Source organism: Natrix helvetica (assembly GCF_964273705.1).
Source record: "Natrix helvetica genome assembly, chromosome: 1".
NCBI lineage: Eukaryota > Metazoa > Chordata > Lepidosauria > Squamata > Natricidae > Natrix > Natrix helvetica.
In genome coordinates, this window is record NC_138548.1 from 184,325,558 (window position 1) to 184,346,333 (window position 20,776).

The 20,776-nt window shown below is 34.9% G+C and overlaps 1 protein-coding gene across 5 annotated transcripts; it reads right to left on the reverse strand.

Moving 5' to 3' along the window:
- Positions 1-814: 814 nt before the first annotated feature.
- MDH1B (malate dehydrogenase 1B) lies at positions 815-20,763 on the reverse strand. Of its 5 annotated transcripts, none has more exons than XM_081939390.1 (13): positions 20,672-20,763; positions 19,740-19,799; positions 19,209-19,321; positions 17,499-17,633; positions 16,585-16,727; positions 15,175-15,674; positions 14,098-14,239; positions 12,493-12,656; positions 10,825-10,964; positions 10,126-10,177; positions 6,859-6,918; positions 3,001-3,075; positions 815-2,074 (listed from the first exon to the last, which is right to left on the reverse strand). In XM_081939390.1, the coding sequence occupies exons 2-13, from the start codon at positions 19,750-19,752 to the stop codon at positions 2,001-2,003; spliced, it is 1,611 nt and encodes a 536-aa protein (XP_081795516.1). In that variant the 5' UTR covers positions 19,753-19,799; positions 20,672-20,763; the 3' UTR covers positions 815-2,000. The 5 variants fall into 5 exon arrangements, with proteins under 5 accessions (XP_081795516.1, XP_081795515.1, XP_081795517.1 ...); XM_081939389.1 differs by lacking the exon at positions 20,672-20,763 and adding an exon at positions 20,282-20,644; XM_081939391.1 differs by lacking the exon at positions 19,740-19,799 and having other exon boundaries at positions 15,553-15,674; positions 20,672-20,761.
- Between the last annotated feature and the right edge of the window lie 13 nt (positions 20,764-20,776).

Below are 20,776 nucleotides of genomic sequence, written 5' to 3' on the forward strand. Positions count from 1 at the left end.
AAAGAATGCAAAAAATGGGGGGGGGGGTCGTGCCTGTAGTGCGCGCATGCACACTGGGGGGTCACGCATTGCATTATGGGTGTGGCACGCCTGCACCCGACTCCCCTGCACTCCCCCCACTTATGGCACGCGAGCCAAAAAAGGTTCGCCATCGCTGGCCTAGAACATTACCTTTCATTTGATGTTATTGCAATAAAACAGGGCTAAACTTGTTAATCCAAATATTCTGACTCCTTTACCACAAGAATTTGGCTAAAGCTAATACATTTAACACGTAATAAAAGAGAAAAGGCTTATGTTTTTATATAGTTTCATACTCCGTTACACACAGAATGAAAAAGCAGTGTTTCCTGCACTAGATCCATTATTGTTAAGTTGTAGAAATCAATTCATCCAGGAATGCTTTCAGTTGCAACTGATAGGATAAATTATTAATTTTATTCAGTCTGTAAAAATTTAATCTCTACTTAAAATAAACCATTACTGACAAAGTATCACAAGCTATAGAATAAAAATAAATAATATGCTAGTGTGTTTTGATGTTCTTGCTTTTTCAGCAGATACTTGATTTAGTACTCTTCCAACTGAAGAGTTATTTTATGTTTACGGATCCCCATGTAAACATGCATAAGTGTACATTTTTTCTACATACAAAAATGCCTTCTAAAAAAAATAAAAATAAAATAAAATTATAGTCCATATCAAAGAAAACCAAATGCATATCTGAACTGTATACCTTCGACCACATTTTCTCACAATTGATCTTGCATCACTATTCTGTTCACTTAAATAACCATAAACAAAAGGATGCTTTTCAATTAGTTTTATTGTTTTTATATGGGGTTTTATATTCTGTTAGCCACCTTGAGCCCCCATGTGCAAATAGGCAGCAATATAAATTCATAAATAAATAAATAAATTTGTGTAGTAACACCCCAAAATTACATGCACACAGGAATATTAGTTATGACGTTACAGATATTGCAGTACCATAAATCCCAGGAGTCTCATTTACTATATCTACTGTTCATCAACATCTAGATGGCCACAGATTCCATAGTGTTGTTCTAATGTCTGCAGGAATAAGTTGAGAAATATTCCAAGGAGAAGTATTTTAGCATACACCCATAAATGCAGACATGAGTGCTGCCATATTCACTGTATTTATTTAACAGAAATAATACAAATTGCATTCACACAACACACAAATTCATAAAGTTAGCTTAGTGAGAAATAAAGGTGCAGATATGGATTAGCCAAAATGATAAAATCACAGAATGCTTGAGTTGGAAGGGACCTTGTAGAATATCTAACTCAAATGCTACACAAGAAACAATTTAAAACATCCTAGTTTATGTAGCCAATGTTAGTGTGATATGCAGTCCCAGGACTCAGGCTTCACTCACTTATGAAGAAAACAGAGAATAAAATCATAATTTGTTCTTATCTTTCTTATTCTGGGAGAATAAAAATAGATAGCTAAAGCCTAAATCTTGTTTCCAAATTAAACTAGGTTACTGGTGGTTTGTTTGTTGTGACTGGTCATGGTTTGCCCTAGAATCAAATTCAAATTGCCCACCTGAAATCTCAATTCATCAATTCAAATCAAATATATTTTACACAGTTCATTCAAGTTGCGTAATTTAAGATGTTTGGGTCAGACACATTTTTACTTTTATTTTTGCACATTCACATTTTGCCAGCTTTATAGTTTTGGTTGATATAAAAACTAGAAATACAATTCAGTAAAAATTATGACTACCAAGAGATATGACTGAATGCTTAACTCAGTGGGAGTCAAAATTGAAAAGCTTTGAGAAGATGCCAGGCATCAGTAAATATCAAAATAACTTTAAATTGCAAATTAAATTTGACAAAGTAAAACAGTATTCCTTCTTTACATTATATTTCTTGAAATACATCATATAGTTTTTCTGCATTCACTAATAAAGCAATACAACTTTCATTACACATTAAAGAACCATTTTGCATTTAGCTTCTTAATCATCTTCAGCTTCAATGTTTTCTTCCTCCATATTTTTGGTCTCATTTAATTCGTCAGTATCTTCCGTTTCTGTAATTGACAGAACTGTTAGTTTTACACATGTTCATCTATAAAGTGCTCATCATTTTTTACATCAAGAAAAGTGTGTGTGTGTGTGTGAGTGTGTGTATGCATAATGGATACTTGTGAATCAAAGAATAATTCAGAATGAGAAAGAAAAACAGACATTGGATGCCAGGAGAAATAATGTTAGTTATCAGATGTGGTAGAGATGAATTTAAATCAAGGATTGAATAAAGACTCATGTTAGTTTTAGTAATGTGATCTCTTTTCCACATTTGTATTTGTAAAAAATGGCTTATTACAGGTTATCTGCAATCAATTTCCTGTCATACAGGTAAACTTAAACATGAACAAATACTTATATGCATGTATTTTTGTCTTTTTAACAGTATTTATAATGTTACTTTATTAATGCTAGTGATCAAGGGCCTCACAATGTTCATTTGTGTGACTAATTGTGATACATGAACATTGAACAAACTGGAGACAGTATAGTTTAATAGAACTACACAAAAGATAAGGATCTCTTGCCAGCTTCTTAATTTCCACTTTAGAGTTAATTTATATAAGTACCTTTACAATTTCATCCTCTCAAATTAAATAATAGATCATTTATTACATCATACATACAGTATATCGCCTCAACTGCCTAAAAGGAAATGCTTTTCAAAAAGGTCAGTTCTCTAGATTAGCTACAGTTAGCAAACCTGACTTAAGCTCACTGCTTTTTCCAGTTATAATAGTCAGCCAACTACTAACTCTCCCAACCAAGAGGGAAGAAAGGTGGTGTGAGAGTGTAATTCTTTGCCTGGAATTCAGCCCCAGAAAAATGGATTGCTTTTTCCTACTTGTCATTTATCTGCCTTGACTAGTGCCATGCTCAAACTAAATTGGGGAGGGGGGGGGGGAGAAGCACGTAGAAACAGATTTACCGTCAGCAACAGTTTGATCTTCACTTTCCAAGGCTCTTTCTTGGTCCGTTAAGGAAGCTCTGGGTTCTAAAAGAACTAAAATCAAATCAACCAATCTCACAAGCTTTTTGCAACATGCATTGCAATTCCAAGAGTGAAAGATGGCTATCAAGCACTATACAGGTTTTTCCCCTTCATCTATGTATACTGATTTGTAATGATTTTTAAATATAAATTTAAGGTATTACTATTAATATTCCCTGGAAAAAAACTTAGTTGTTGGTTTGTAATTTTATATATAAGCTAAATAGCAATGTAACTATATAACTAAATTACTATTTTTAGACTATACACTTACAAAAAAGAAACAAAATCTATTCTATAAAAAAATTAGTGAGACAAGAAAGAATCCAATGCTGATGGTCCTCACTGATGGTAACTGGGGACTGCTGGAACTTCTGTTGCTAAGCAGCATAGTCACATGATCTTGGCCTTTATGAACACATTGCTTAGCTATGGAGATTCCACTCCCAATCACCATCGTTAAACAAGGACTACCTTCAAAGGCCTTCTCTGACACACCCTGGAGGCTCCTGGATTTCAGAGGAAATAAGGGCAATATAGCCAAACAATGTACAAAACTAGTTTTTTATCAGTACAATATGCATTGCTGTTCAGTCTAAGGTAAACTGTATTCCTTTTGTAAAATCTCGGAAGTTTTGAAAATACCATTGTTACTTTATATATAATATATTTATAAAACATTTATAAAAAGTATAATTTTGCTCTCAATGATGAGATGGGCAGAGTATAAATTTAATAAATACAGAGTTAATAAGGTAATAATCATATTATGAGCCCAGGTTTTCAATAACAAAAACAGGAAAGTTTATTAGCCATTTTAAAATGTAAATTGCTTCAATTTCTAATGAGAGGAAAAATCAAATTTAATTTTTAAAGCTAAAATATACCGAATTTCTTCCCTATTAAAGCAGGAACTACATCTCTTCTCTAATTAGAACCAATAACCTGCCAGGATTGGAAGAGTACTAAATAAGAACTCTCAAACTGAGTCCACAATATTGTATTCAATGATGTTTCCATTTCAATACATGATTAACAAGCCTAATCAAAAATCAAAATTGAAACTGTTGTCAATGTAAGACATAGCTTTAACAAGGAGATCTTTGATATTTTGTTAAAAGTTTCATCACTAACTTATCAATCATTTAAAAACATTTAAGTGGAACCAGTATAAGCACTCCTCTGTATCTGGGAAATACATTTTGAAATATTCTTATCCGCAAAATTGGAAATTTCCTGAAGATATTATAAATGTATATGATGTCATAACATGTCTGATGTCATTTATTCTCCAGCTCTTATTTTTGAGAGTTTTTATGGAAAATATATCAAAGAAATCCAATAATATTAGTGGTACTGCTGTTATGCACCATATACATTCTCCCAAATTAATACAATAAAATGTCCTGAAAATCTCTTATAACTTATTCAAATTTGACAATCATTTATTAACTGCCTAACTGAAGCTGTCTGATTAAAAAAACACTAAGCAAGTTCAAACCTTGTTAATAGACAAGATCATGAGGAAATTCAAGGGTTATAGGTTAGATTGGGGAACCAAAAAAAATAATAATTTTTGGAAGAAGATAATGACAAATCATTTCCTAGTGCTGAGAATAAAATTATATGTCTGGTCCATGAAATCATCAGGAGTGTGATTTGAAGACTTTATATTTACATAGTCTCCTAATACATTCTGTACATTTGCCTATCCAAAATTTTTGTGGACAAAAATACTAAATAAGACTATGTAAATGGTAAGATAATACCTGTCCACCCTAGACAAGTTCAATTAACTAGGACCAGATGGATTACACTCTAAGGTTCTGAAGGAACTGGCAGACGTGATCTCAGAACTACTGAACCATATTTTTCAAAGATCCTGGAGCACTGAGGAACTACCTGAGCCCTGGAAAAGAGCTGATGTGGTTCCTCTCTTCAAAAAAGGGGAAAAATGGATCCAGGAAACTACAGCTCTATCATCCTGACATCAATACCTGGGAAGATTCTAGAAAAGATAATCAAGAAACGAATCTGCAAATATTTAGAGACAAACAAAGTCATAATCAGAAGCCTACACAGGTTTGTCAAAACAGATCATACCAGATAATTTTTGAATTCTTTGAGAAAGTGACAATTAGTGGATCAGAGAAATGCTGTGAATATAATTTACTTGAACTTCTGTAAGGCATTTGATAAGTAGACCAAAACTGACTACTTGGCAAACTAGTAAAATGTGGAATAGACAGCACAATCACTAGGTGGGTTTGTTAAGTGATTGACAAATCGTGCTCAATGTGTAGTCCTCGACGGAGTACGTCCACATGGAGTGAAGTAAGCAGTGACGCACTCAAGGCTCTTCTTAGGCCCAGTACTTTTCAATTTCTTCATCAATGATTTAGATGAGGGGATAGAAGGGGAACTCATCAAATTTGCATATGGCACCAAGCTGGCATGAATAGCCAACACACCAGTAGATAGGCTCAAAATACAGAAGCATCTTGACAGACTTGAACACTGGGCCCTATCTAAAAAAATGAAATTCAATGGTGAAAAAAATAAGGTTCTATATTTAAGCAAGAAAAACCAAATGCACAGGTACAGTATAGGTCCATGATGGCCAACCTCTGGCAGGCGTGCTAGAGGTGGCATGCGGAGCCCTCTCTGTGGGCATGTGTGCCGTTGCCAGCTGCTTTTCATGCGTGCTGGCCAGCTGGTCTTCATGGCCTGAAAACCGCCCCCAAAACAGCCTTTTTCGGGCTGTTTTTGGGCCTGCAAAACAGCTAAAAATGGCCCAAAAAACAAGCATGCATGCACCAGCCAGCTGATCTTCAGGTTTCTGGCACTCCAGCGCACGCACATGCACACATGTTCCAGTTTGGGCACTAGGTGCCAAAGAGGTTCACCATCACTGGTATAGGTGATATCTGGCTCAATAGTAATAATTGTGAGAGGAATCTTGGAGTCCTAGCACAGTCACTTAAATATGAGCCAGCATTATACTGGAGCTGCCAAACAAGCCAGCACAGTCCTAGGCTGCACTAAGAGAGATAAAATCAAGATCACATGAAGTGTTATCATTTTATAATGCTTTAGTAAGACCACACTTGGAATATTGTATCCAGTTTTGGTTTCCACAATATAAAAAAGATGTTCAGACTCTACAAAGTGTCCAGGGAAGAGCAACAAAGATGATTGGCCCAAATGTCTAGTTTAATGAAAAGAAGGACCAGCAGTGCGATGATAGCAGTCTCCCAATATCTAAGAAGATTTGGCCAACCTATTCTCCAAAGCACCTGAAGGCAGGACAAGAAGTAATGGATGGAAACTAATCAAGGAGGGAAACAACCTAGAACTAAGGAGAAATTTCCTCACAGTTAGAACAATTAATCTTGAATAGGGGGTTGAAGTAGATTTCCAAGGTCCCTTCCAAAGCTATTCTGTTAAAAGTACACACACACACACAGAGTAATTTGCAGCAAACCTCATGTAAAGTAAGAATAAAGTTGTTAATTGCAGGATGCATAAAACTGAACCCTTTAAAGGGGAAGGTACACAAACAGAATTATAGATTTTGTGAAGAAATAGAGAAACTTTCTTCATAAGAGACTTGATGTTACCTAAATTCAACCTTAGAGATTAGGAAGATGTGGGTAGGAGAACAAGTAGTGGATGGAAATAGTTTAGTTGGGAGAAGGCAAAGTGAGATATAGCTCAGAGAGATATGTTTTGGGAATGGTAATAATTATTTTTAACTGCAGTTTTTAATTATAGTAAAACATTTCTTTGCCTTACCATTCTTTACTTCAATGTCTTCCTCCTCTTCTGGTAGATCACGATATATTGCATGGATCTCTGTAAGAAACAATATTTGTGTTGTCCATTTAACTATACTCATTCTATTATTATGAAGAAGAATAAAACACACAGTCAATTGGCCATAACAAACTGAGTTGTCATGTCTATATTTTGAAATCTGGCAGAATCCAAAGAAAATAATAAGCTAATTAAAATGTTATTGTTATTACTGTTTGAAGTTAAAACTGCATTATATCCATGTGTCTGGAGGTTAGCTCCATGAAATTTGATTTGTATAGATATCTATAGATTTATATTATAAATGAGGGATGTATAAATTCAAAATGTCAAGTCTTAAAGTCCAAAGGTAGCAGAGCTGTTTTAATTAATTCTATTTTTCCCCCCACAGAAACAAATTGCCTAACTCTCCAATTTAGGAACATAGCTGCAATTTTAAAAAAAAGAATCAAGACAAATCCAAGGAACAATCTCTTATTTTAAGCAGGACAGCAGTCAGATGAAGTAGCTGGCATAATACTGATTGATACAGTAACACTCTTGATATATAAAAATACTAAAAATGATGATGGTTGAATGGAATTAATTCTTCCAATGCTCCATGTCACCAACAGAAGGCATATGGACATGATGGAAGCGCTGACATATTCTTTAGCATCTGTTTTTTCACTTCAAATGGCTATCAGAAAACATCATGTTGCTATTGGTCATGAAATGGAAGCCTGCAGTGACTACTTGTTAGAGCATCTTAAGCAACATTGAATTGTTCACTGCTGAAGGAATCCCTCCAATTGAAATCTGCTGAATGCAGACTATGATGATAACTACATTGATGTAAATACTGTGCACCATTGGGCCAAAAACTGTTAGGACTGTGAACTGTAAGAGTTGATTTGTGTGAACAAGAATAAATTGCATAAATAAATAAACCCATAATAGCAATCATCAAATTCATGTGACAAAGGCTAATGAATTGATTAAGGACAATCCACTGATCAAGTTTGAAATTTCACAGGAACATGTGAGTCATGTTACTGATATTCTTCCATATTGGAAGGTTTCTACAACATGGGTTCCTTGCATGCTCATGATAGAGATAAAATCTTCAAGAGCTGAAATGTACAAGCAACTACTGCCAGGCTATGCAAATGAAGGTAAGGACATACTTTATAGTTTGGTGACAGTTGACAAAACATGGAATCATCTTTATGAGCCAAAAACAAAGTGTCTGCCCATGTAATATCATCAAAAGGTTCACCTACTGTACAACAAAAAGTCGAAGCCCAGACTTGGGCAAGTACATTTATTGTTATAGATTTTGTGATGCAGATGTTTTTTTTAATTTATGAAATTTATTTGCCACCTCTCTCGTAACCAATGATTCTGGATGACTTGTTCAAGTGGATTTTTTGAACCTGACACCACTTCATAGCACTAGATTGCAACACTCAGCATTTTGGAACAATGATTAAGCAGAGTTCAGAAGCATAAAAGGGCTGCTCTGATGTAACACAACAAGTCTCATACATTACAAGCCACCCAAGAAGTTCTTACTCCATCCCCATACAGTACAGGCTTAGTACCATATGACTTCCACCTTTCCCCAAAATTGAGGGAATGTCAATTCACACAACATATTCAGGATTTGTCCTGATACGTCCTGTGATGCCGTGAGTTTGACACCCCGGGTCTATAGGGACATCGGTTGACTCAAATGAAGAGGTAGAAAATACCGTCAGTGCATAGTCGAAGAAACTATGAAGTACAAAGTTCTTTCATGATGACTTTGAAAAGTTTGTTATTGTTGATAGAATTTTCTGACAGTTAAACGAATTAACTAGTAGAACAACTTGCCTTCAGAAATTGTGGATGCTCCATCACTGGAGGTTTTTAAGAAGAGACCCTATTACCATTTATCTAAAATGGTATAGGGTCTCCCACTTGAGCAGGGGGTTGGACTAGAAGACCTTCTAGGTCCCGTCCAACTCTGTTATTCTGTTAAATGCATGAGTATGTAGAGTATACAGGTATACAGGTTTCACATTAAAATATCTCTATTTAAATTAAAGTTAAGTGAAGACATTATATTTCACTCAACCATTGTATGCTTTCCCTTTCCTTGCCCTGCCATCTGACTAATCTGAATCTAGTTTTACAATTCACTACAAAAGGCAATGAAGTCTATGGCCTTTTACACAATAAACTAAGACAACACCATGCCTTTGATGAGAAAACCTTCTTTCCCAAAGCCCTGACATGGTGTGTACATTTTATAGCTTAGTTTATCTCAACCACGTAGCAATCCCACCTATGTAACAAAAAGAAAAAGGGAAAACTGATGCAAATTATTTCTTTAGTGGGAAATATGGCCCCGCACAGTGCTCTGACAAGGTGTCCACACGAAGAGTCTGTGCTTTTCTCATTTTATTATGAGAACAAAAAAAAAAGGATATTTTCATTTTATTCTGAAAAAAATTAAAATATAGCCTTTTCTGCTTTTTCTTCTTTGTAAAAGGAGTGTTCAATGAGAACATTTTCTATTAATGCCCAAAACTACTGCAACATCTTTTGGAACTGAGAAAAAACAGGTAGCATGGAGAAGATGGAGGAGAGTGGGTGGATTAGGAAGAAATGGGCAGGAGCTAATGAAGAAAGGCATTAGAGGGAGGCTGAGAAGAGATAGAACATAGAACATAGAGAAGCATGAGGAAGAAAGAGTAGAGAGACAAAAGAAAGTATGGTTGAGAATAGGTAGGTAGGAAATGTAGCAGCAACTGAGCATAACAAAAAGAAAAGTTGCTGGGGGAAGGGTGGGATGGAGTGGGGAAGGTATGTAGAGTGCCTCATCCAATCAGGATTTATGAAGCCCAGAGGCGGTATGCTTTGCAGTCCTATGGTAGTCAGTAGTGATAACTACTGATAACCATACAAAATTGTATGTGGGGAGGTCTTGAGGCTTCAACCATGAGGCCAAATAAACACCTATATCACTTTAGTCTGAGAGTTGAAGCAGCTAAAATGTAAAAATATCTATTTCATCACTTTTATTCAGTTTAAAAATTTGGTAATAGAATATTTATTTTTAAATTTCTTTTATATATACTCTGTGATCTTATGCATTGGAGACAAATTCCTTGTGTGTCCAATCACAATTGGCCAATCAATAATTCTATTCTATTCCATTCCATTCCATTCTAAATATCATTTGTGCTGTTTGAGTACTAATAACTTGCTACTGATATTTACCTCTTCTCTGTGGATTCAGTTCTGCTACTTCACCTAAGGCAACTTGTTTTTCCTGAATAGAAAAAAAAGCTGTATCAATTGGAGGTGATTTATAATAGCATTTATAATGACTTTATTGAGATTTTTTCATTAATAAAAGATGTGCCTCACATAAAAATGTTTCTCCTAAACAATTAATCTGTTAATCTCATAAGAGTGCATTTGATTTTTCCACAGAATAATGTAATTTGTTCTTTTTCAAATAATTTTTGCTAATTTTTATGTTTACAGATATACATCAATTGACCACAGATGATTTAAAAACCTTCAGCTTGTCCTTTTGAATTCAAATTACAATAAATTTATAAGATATGTCAATTATTTCATGTATCATGTCCCATTATGTAGATATTCTTTTTTCTGTTGTCCACAATAAGCAGCAAACAAACAATCTAGAAAACAATTTTAATATAATAATTTAATAATTTTAATGTTTAAATTTAAATTTAAATGATATAAAAACACTGGACACTAGACTCTAAATGACTGTCTTAGTTGATTTTCAGATAAAGTTTACTTTGTAGAATAGCTCTAATATCTTGATAAAAGCTTCCTAGATTATCCAAACTAAACAAATTATATGAATAATTTGATATGAAAAATATGAATATGAAAAAATGAATACACACACAAACAAACAAACAAACAATATGATTTTACCCGAATGAGATCACAGGCCAGGATTAGAAGATATGATTGAGTTTTTTCATTAATTTCTATTTCTGTACAGATCACCCAGCTGCCATTCTCAAACCTTACGGGCATTGAATAGACAATTTCCTCAGGCAGACCAAATTGACCTACGAAACAGAAATAATTAACTTCAAAAGTATAAAATACGCAAATAACAAATGCATAATTAATACACAGATACTTTTTCTATCCCATTTGACCATCACAAGAATATGATGCACATCCCTACATTCTGATTCTAAGAAAATAAAACAGAATGACTAGAACTGACTTTTAGCAATAAATACTCCTCCTCTGGTCTAGGAATTACTCCCAGCGCTATGATGGAGAGAGTAGAGAACTGTTCAATAACTATAACCTAGGTCTAATCTACTTATTCTAGACATAGTCACTAGAAAAGGTATAATCTAGAACAGGCGTGTCAAACTGGAGGCCTACGGGCAGGATGTGTCACACACAGACCACGTCTACCCCAGCTCCACGAAGGGAAAAATGTTGCAATACATCACAAGATGGCAACATGAAGCAGAGAATTTGACTCCCCTGATCTAGAAGGTATTATAATATTTTACAGATCTAAAGAAAAGTTATTAACTTAGTAATAAAACCTTGTATTAAATCTTACTGATGCATGATTTGTTAGAAATCAATCTATTGAATCAGAAAAAATCCAACAGAGCACCATTATTATTGTTAACAACAATAATAATAGTCTATTATTATTTTCTGACTATACCAAGTTGTTCATTAAAAAAACCCTCTTAAATTATTTCATGTTCTCATTTTGCTTTAGGATCTCACACAATACTCCCCCAAAATAAGGAATGATTATTAGTGCTGGAAACAGACTGATTGTTATAATAAATATTATAAATAGGTTATACATAAATAGACAAATATGAAATTTGCATGTAGGTCAGAGAACCAGATTAATTTGATGCCAGAACTATATGCAGATCCATAGAACAACTCTAAGACATCTGAGAAGCAATTGCCGTATTATAACAAAGAATGAAGAGTAGATGTAGACTTCATGCATACGTCTACTTTTATCTAAAATAAGGTGAACAATGGATAAAGACAGAAACATTCATGTGGATTACATCTAATGTTCCTATTTCAGTTAGATTTCTAAATTGAGATTCAGAGAATTGGCTCATGCTTAAAGTAGATCCTGTATAATCACAGGATAAAACCAGTTTAGTGTTGCAGAGTCCCAGTCCCGCCTTGGACACAAAGCCAGTTGAATGCTCAGCCCTAAGGAAACAAGCAATGGCAAATCACTTCTGAAAAACCTTGATAAGAACACTGCAGAAACTAGACTTGCAAGTTTCTAGGATTCATAACTGACTCGAAGGTACAAAATCATCACCATCATAACATTAATTATCAGTCTAATCCAAGAGGAGGGATTGATGGCACCACTTGTATACATATGGCTCCCCATCTGCAGCCCTTGCATCCGGATCACATGGCTAAAATGGCTGTGCATTTTACAGGTGCAGGGCTTTAAAAATACAGTCATATATGCCATCTTGACTTTTTTGATCTCCTGTTGAAAATATTCAGCTTTGGTGAAAAAGGCTTTAGTGACACCAAAAGAAATGGGTCAAAAAAGCTTTTCAGGACATTTACCTTCACTAATTACTCCCAAGGAGATCATTTCTCCAGGAGGGGATCCTTGGTACCAGTATCTCAGCACAGTAGAGATTGTATGTGCAGATGTCATTCCTAAACCACGAGCTCCCAAAGAAGTTAATGAACTCAGTGAAGCCACAAATTCAATTTGCATCCACTCACTGTTAACAAGAAATTACAACTTTTTAAAAACATAATATGAGAAAACAAATGTAAAAATGTCCTCTGACAAGATGACTGTAAATCAAGAATTTTAAATTAGCAGGAGGGGTTCTGGAGACAAACTTCTGTAGAAACGGCTCCTTCTCCTGTAGAAACAGCTATCCTTAAAATTAAAAATGTGACTTGTTATTGTATTCAGAAAGCTGTTAAAACATTATGATTCAGGCAGTCATTTTGGTATCAGAGACACAATAATTATGGTATTATGGAGTTAACTATTATGACTTTAGAAACTGTATTGTCATGTGTTTTATTATATTTCTAAGCCACTTAGATTTGCCCGATGCAGATATCTGTAACAGATAAAAAATCAGGGAAATAGTATTCTGGTACTATTCTGGTACTACCAATTCTGGTAGCAAAGTGGGTCTTAAAATTAATGAAGTAGGACTTTAAAAGAACATTAAATTAAAGCTGGACACCACTTCTGAAATGTCACAGGGTTTCCTGCCTGAGCAGTGGGTTGGACTAGAAGCCCTCTAAGGTCCCATCCAACTCTGTTATTCTGTATTCTGTAAAGCTTTTAATTACCAGAGCAATCCATTTTAATACAATAACATTAATTATTTTAAAGGAAAATACCACATTTTAGGCCATGACATTCTTTAATAATACAGTTTTACATATAGGGTTAGAAATATATCACAGAAATTTTAATTTGTACCAGAGTTCTAGAACTCTGTTGGTAGATATAGGAAGATGCCTAATATCAAAAATGTTTACATACTCTTATGAAAATTTATAGATTAATATTATTTATACATCAACTATTTCTAATAAAATTTGCATTTTCTATATAACATATTACAGAACATATGCACTTCCTTAGGGAACTGAAATTATTCTTACAATGGAATTTAGTTGTAAAGTATGAATAGAATAGCAGAGTTGGAAGGGACCTTGGTGGTCTTCTAGTCCAACTCCCTGCCTAGGCAGGAAACCCTACACCACTTCAGACAAATAATTATCCAACATCTTCTTAAAAACTTCCACTGATTAATTATTCTGTCAGGAAATATCTCCTTAATTCTAGGTTGCTACTCTCCTTGATTATGCAGGAAATCTAAAGATAATTGCAAAAGGACTCAGACATATACAGTATTTCTTAAAAACAATAGTGCATAGGCAGATATACTTCAGCCAAAGGCAAGCAGTTCCATAGTATATAATTCTTTATTATCTCACTTTTCAAGTTCTTCATTTAAATGCTGCTTTTCCTTTCTGACTGCAACAGAGGGCCAAAAAGAGGCTAAAGGAATGTGAAATAGGTTAAGGACTGAAGCAGATTTATATGGCATAAACATTTTATGCATTTTCTATATTTCTATAATGTTTCAAGAACTGCATAATACCATTTTTAAAAAAAATCAGAAAGCATACCGATCAAATAGCACATCCAACAAAGGACGAAAAAAACTTGGTGGGCCCCAGATGGCACTGTCATATCTATATAGCTCTGTTTTACTCAGATCAACAAAGCTATTGCCACTGATGTTCCCCCAAACAATGAGGTTTTTTATTCCTGTTGAAGAGAACAATGGAAAATTATAAGAACAGACTGACAAGATGAAAGATTGACCTATTCCAGCATCCTATTTGGCACTAAAATGCCTCAAACCCATAAGCAGTCAATAATTGTCTCAGAAACTGTTCCCTAGCATATAGTTCTTCTAATCTGGAGGTGCCATGTAGTCAACATGGTCATCACCATAAATAACAACTATCATTTGTGTGGCCTTTATTTGAATCCTTCACATTCTCTTCCCTAAAGCATCAGAATTCCTTTACATTGATGCATAATATTGAACAACTTGCCTTCTGTGTATATCCAATCCAGCAAAATGTATAGCCTTGTGAAATCATATTATTACTATCTAGAATCCATTTATCACCTCATGAATTAGGATCCTTCCATATTCCTTTAGAGAGAATAAAGGAACACATCTGAACTTCATTCCCATGGCCCTGACTCCAATTTTCCTGGGAATATGTAGAGGAGTTTTACAAAGACTCAGACTAGCTCTATCCCATTCCCCTAGTGTAAGAGGAGGACACATGGACTGATCTGCAAGATTTTGTTATTATAGACTATCTCAATGAAGTATGACTCTAATCTTCTTGTGTAATCTCTTTCCTGATCTGTCTGTCAAGGAAGGTTGACATTAACTGCAAGTTTTCCCAATTTCTCTTTTCTCCCTCTTCTACTCAGGGAGCCACCAGGAGAGGACCAGGTGGAAATAGTTTAGGTCTCTTCCTAACACTCTTCTGGCTCTCCGGATTTAACATGTTTCTTTTGCCCCTAGCATTTACCTAATAGTCTTTTCTCCCAGGTCATCTTTCTGGACCTCTACATACATGCTTTAATTTTCATTTATAGTTTGTCTTTGTTACAGTTTTAAACATGAGACAAAAATAGTCCAAACTAATTCAATGATTAAGCATCAATCTGTTACATACCTGCTGGGTGCATTTGCATTTTTTTTGCTACCATAGCTTTGGCTGCACTTTCCAACAGCATGGCAAGAGTTATAATATTTTTAGGATTTATAGAGGGTGCATATGTCATAAGCATTAATGACTTAAGGTTGGTAAAGGTTTTTCCCATCACAATAATTTTGACATCGCTTTTGGCATTCTGCTCTATCAAAGGGCCATATGTTTTACATTGATTAGTCACTTGGTGGATACAGTGTTCGACTGTTGGGATTGTTTCCTGTAGGATGTCATCAAACAAAATGATAACATCAGCATCAAGGAAAATCTCCTCCAGTTCAGTGTGTAAAGTGACACTACGAAGGACTGGGGATGCTAAATCTTGAGTCTCCATAACAATACCCCAAAGAATGTCTTTGAAAATACTTCTGTCAAACAAATGAAGGCTTATCTCAGTTTCCATTCCAAATATTTCTCCATTCGTTAATAATGGGATCAGATGATAACAGGCAGGACTGCATGCTCTGATTAAGAAAAAAGCAATAAGGAAAACCATTAGTTCTGAAGTATTTGCTATCCACGGAATTTATTCTTCAGTTCACTGTGGGCAGGTTGGTGGTAGTGGTGAAATTTTGCAAAGCAAGTGGCAAGAAAGGGAGAGCAATCAAATCCCTCACAATATATTAGTATGTACAGCATGTATGTATGTATGTATGTATGTATGTATGTATGTATGTATGTATGTATGTATATCTGTATATGTATATATTGAAAGGATAACTGCATATTACACAGCAAATACTCCATGTGCTGCTCTTCTGGTTTAGTCCATGCTACCATAACCATCTGGAATGAGGGCGAACTAATTCTAAGAAAAACAACTGCACTGTCAGAGACTTTTCTCCCAACTATCTCGGTATATGTAAAATACTTTCCTCCTTTTTTAAAGAGAATTTTTGAAAAATAACTAGGAAGATTTTAATCCTGTTTTTCAAATAAAACCAAGCTTTCATGTAATTTTCTTGGTAACAATATGGAAATGGCTTGCATTGCCTTCTTCCAGCAAATTTTTTGAATTTGTCATTCTAACCCATAGCCTAGAATCGAGATTTCCTGGTGATTTTCCATCCAAATACCAACCAAGCTTACCTTTTTGATAGTAACCAAATTCAGTTATATGATCTGAGAAAAATGGCAAGGACCATTCTGTTGCTTTCCCATAGTTAATAGATAGTGGCAATCTGTAGTTGGACACTAAACAGGAATTATCCAAATTCTTGAATGCCAATTTTGCAATCTTAGAGTCACAACAAAAGAATGCTCTCACTGGTATATGTGCTTCCCATTCAGCAAATATGACTCTGTAATCGCTATATTAGTAAGAACAAATAAATTAAAAATTTTCAGGCTGTTGTTTCTTTTTCACCTTCTCACCTATTAAGCCAAATGTGCAAGGGATTGATAAAACTTTTTAGTTCTTTCTCTTCTTCTTCAATTTCTATGCAAGTCTGCAAGTTCTCATTAGCTATTAGTAACATCTCTTCAGTCATCATATCTGATGTGATGTTATAGTATTGCTGAAGATCAAAAAGGTTCATCAATAAATATCAAGTTATCTCAAATTGTGAAGACCAAAACACATTAGAGTTCAAAAATATACAAATAGTAATAATAACAGAATAGGGAGAACAATTTAAATTTATGACATTTGGTGTCCAAGAAGAACAATATATGCAGTACGTAAATAGTAAAATAACATAACATGGGAAGCAGATTTTTGTTTTGTCAGATTTTATTTTTGCCAGACCCTTATTTCTAATACGGAGTCAAGAACAAAGACATATTCTTGGGGTTTAACAATATGGTGCCTCTGGACATTTCTTGATCTAGAGATCTGTTTTACACCAAGATTTGAACTTACTTCAGAGCTCCCACAAAAAATCTAGTGACTCCATGGACATGCTTAGTTTTACCAGGGGAAAGTGTTTTAACAAAAGTGACATTTGATCGCACGAGTAACGTTGAGCTGGCCATGCCCACCCTGACCATGCCCCCTTCCATCCCCTCTGAGGTCAAACACAACCATGATGCGGCACTCAATGAAATCGAGTTTGACACCCCTGCTTTATATTATCTGTCGCAAATGTCCTTCAATGAGATTCAGATATTTTATTGATATATTTAAATTACCATTCACTAAATTCCCTAACAATTTTAATTAAGCTGACTGAAGTTTTGTGTGATTAAACATACTGTATATTGAAATTTGGTCAGTCTGAAAATAAATAAAAACAGATTGATGAGTAAGGAAAAGAAGCTAGCAGAAAAATCAATATGCAACTTTTTACCTGAGCATGTTCTAGAAATTCATTGAATCCTCCTAGAAGAAGGCCCTTTCCTCCTCGGTCCAACAGTTCTCTCCAAATAATTGGGGAACGTTTGTGTTTCCAGCCATTCACATTACAAATCTCCTGAAGCCACTTCTAAAGATAAATGCCCTCAAATTAAGCATAACATACAATGCTAATATGTACACATCCATAAATGGCTTTAATTGCCTTGTTGAAATAATTAACTTTACATTTCCTACAATTATCCAAACATTCTCCCTTTATACAGTACAAGAGGCTAGTGTTAAGAATATGTTTCTGAATAGAATCTATGAATGTGGATACTAGCAAACTCATTGGGATGGAAGAAAGCTCATATACTAGCAAAGCAACTTTTGTAACATTTGGCACCCATGTCCGAAAGGTACTTTTTAAAGAGGCAACTGGACTTTCTGGTTTTTCTTTGAAGACGTTTCAATTCTCATCCAATAATCTTCTTCAGCTCTGATGAGACAGTGGGAAATGGAAGGATTTATATTCCATTCCCCACTATCCCGTCAGAGCTGAAGAAGCTTCTTGGATGAGAAGCGAAATGTCTTCCCAAAAAAACCCAGAAAGCCCAGTTGCCTCTTAAAAAAGCACCTTTAGGACAACCATGACCTGGATGACTGAGAATCTCCAGACATTTGGCACCCATATTTGAACACCCAGAGTCATCTCAATCTGCAGATGAAATACATTCAACATTTTTGATTTATATAGTTATGAAGTGGGTAGAGATATTTTCATCAATTGGTCCAATTCCCTGCTCACTAAAGAATCCATATTATTCCATGGAAGAAAAAACTACACATCTTTGCTGAAAATACATCAATCACAGCCTAAGGTATTCGGTTTTCCTGCAATTTCTACCAACTAACTTTACCTAAGCACTCTGGAGTTAAGGAAGAATTGCATTTTATTCACGAAATCATTTTCCTTTAAACTTCCCTTTTTAGGCTAAACCTTGACATACATATACACATATTAATGTGATTATATTAGGCAATGCTAATATAAACACATTAATAGAACTGGAACCATACAAAATAAAGGAAAACAGAGTCTGGTTAAATACTGTATATGTGCACCTAAGTATCTTAATCAATAATTTTTCACTTTCAGTATTTTAGCAGAAAACCACAAAATATATATTTATGATAAATCTATTAATACCTCAGTTAACTGCTTTAATCAACATCCAATTATAAATAGGTTCTAGAAAATGTAGCAATATCCACTAGTGGACAATATTTTTGCTTCATTTTGCCACTAATTTGTGGAGTTTATTTTTAAATCTCTGACTTGTTATCTAAATTATGTGATACTTTCTAAAGAAACAACAATCTAATTTGTCTGTTTAAACTGAAGCAAAACAGATGAAGCTTTTGTATATCATCAATGTCACTTTTATCCATCAATAAATATTAAAGCCATAAAAAGCTATTGTAGATTTCCCAAATTTTATTTATGCCCCTAAACCATCATACATTTGATGTTACAAATAACTAAACTCAAAGGTTAGCAGAGTTCATTAGCTTGTCTTCATCATTCTTTCCATATAGCTATCATTTTGTACTATACATTTACCCCATCTCTCTCTTGTGCTACCTGTAAAGATACTTATTTTGGTTAATGGATTCCAAAAGTAGGGAATCTTATTAGCAAACCAGACTGAAATAACATTACCTCCCAGTTGTCAGGATGTTGAACTATCTTGTGTATCCTGAAGTTAGGCAAATTTTTCACCAGATAGTCAGCTAGGAGTTCTGCCTTAGCAAAGTAGGGGCAATCTGCTCTACCTGGAAATTAAGTAGTTAATAAAAAATGTACACAATTATAAACTTGTAATTTCTTTACTGGATTTACTGTATATCCCAGCTTTCATTCAAGAGCAAAACAGTATGTAGAATGCTTCTTCTTCCTGTTTTTCCCCATAATAACCACCGAATGGGGGAGGTTGGACTGAAAGGGAAGGACTGATCCAAAGTCATGAGAAACTTCTGTGGCTGAGGGTGGATTAGAACTTGGGTCCTCCTCATCCTAATCCAAACTTTGACCAACACAGAGCCATGGTAATGTTGAAGTAATTTGATATTAAAAATTAAAGAACATCAGAGTGTAATGATGATCAAACTGCACCAACAACACATTATTTCAAGACGCAATATTCATACACAACTTTGGTAGATTTTATTGAAATAATTTATAAAATAGTACTTAGACAATTCATGGAATTTGTTTTAGTTTAATTTTGCAGCCCTTGGTTGATAGAAGACACTGAAAACAAACCAGAAAACAGGTTAAAGTTAAGTTTATATAATTGCTCCTACTGTATTTAAGCAGCAAAAAAATTCAGAAGACTAGAAACAAACATTTAAAAGTTTGTTTCACTTTTAGCAGTTGAATGGATTGTGGTGCCCAGATAGGATGCCTAATATTTTACAATGTTTCTGACAAAGAAGTTATGTCTGAATCCATAATGTTAAGCTTTGATTTGTTTAATCAAGATTTACTGAATAATCCACAACAGGCTGAATTCATACAATGGTAAATTACTTTATCTTAGGTAGGACCCCAGTCAATTACTGTTGCTTTGCACTATCTACAATACTTATGGATTTGGATTTTTCCCTTGCAATTTGACAAGTCTTTTGGAGGCTTACAAATATAATGAAAAATAAAAATAAAAAAAGAACCAGTTTGGTATAGTGATTAAGGCATTAATCTAGAAATCAGGAGACAGTGAGTTCTAGTCCCACTTTCAGCACAAACTAAACTGGGTGACTTTGGGCCAGTCACTCTCTCTCAGCCCTAGAAAGGAGGCAATGACAAACTGAAATCTTGCCAAGAAAGCTGCAGGGACTCTTGGCAGCCTCTGAGAGTCGAACATGACTGAATGGAAGGGGGGAAAATACTTTGTCCTAGATAAGAACCACTCGATTATTCTCGCCTTGCACCGCCGGTGTTGCAGATACGTATTTATAGTATCCGCAAGCCGCCCATTTCAGTACGGGGGATCTACAAAGAAGCATGAAACCAACAGGAATTCAAAGGGGGAAAGGCAACGCCAGTTTAGTCCAAAAGTATTCAATCATCCCCCAATCAACGGGGGTGATTAAGAGTCGCCTTGCAGGGGATTTCCCCTTCACCTGCTAGTACGAACTTCGCCATTGACCAAGAGCCTGAAACCCGCTAATCTGAGGAGCTGCGGAGGGTCGCCTAGCAACTAGGGCGCACAGTCCGGGAGACAAAAT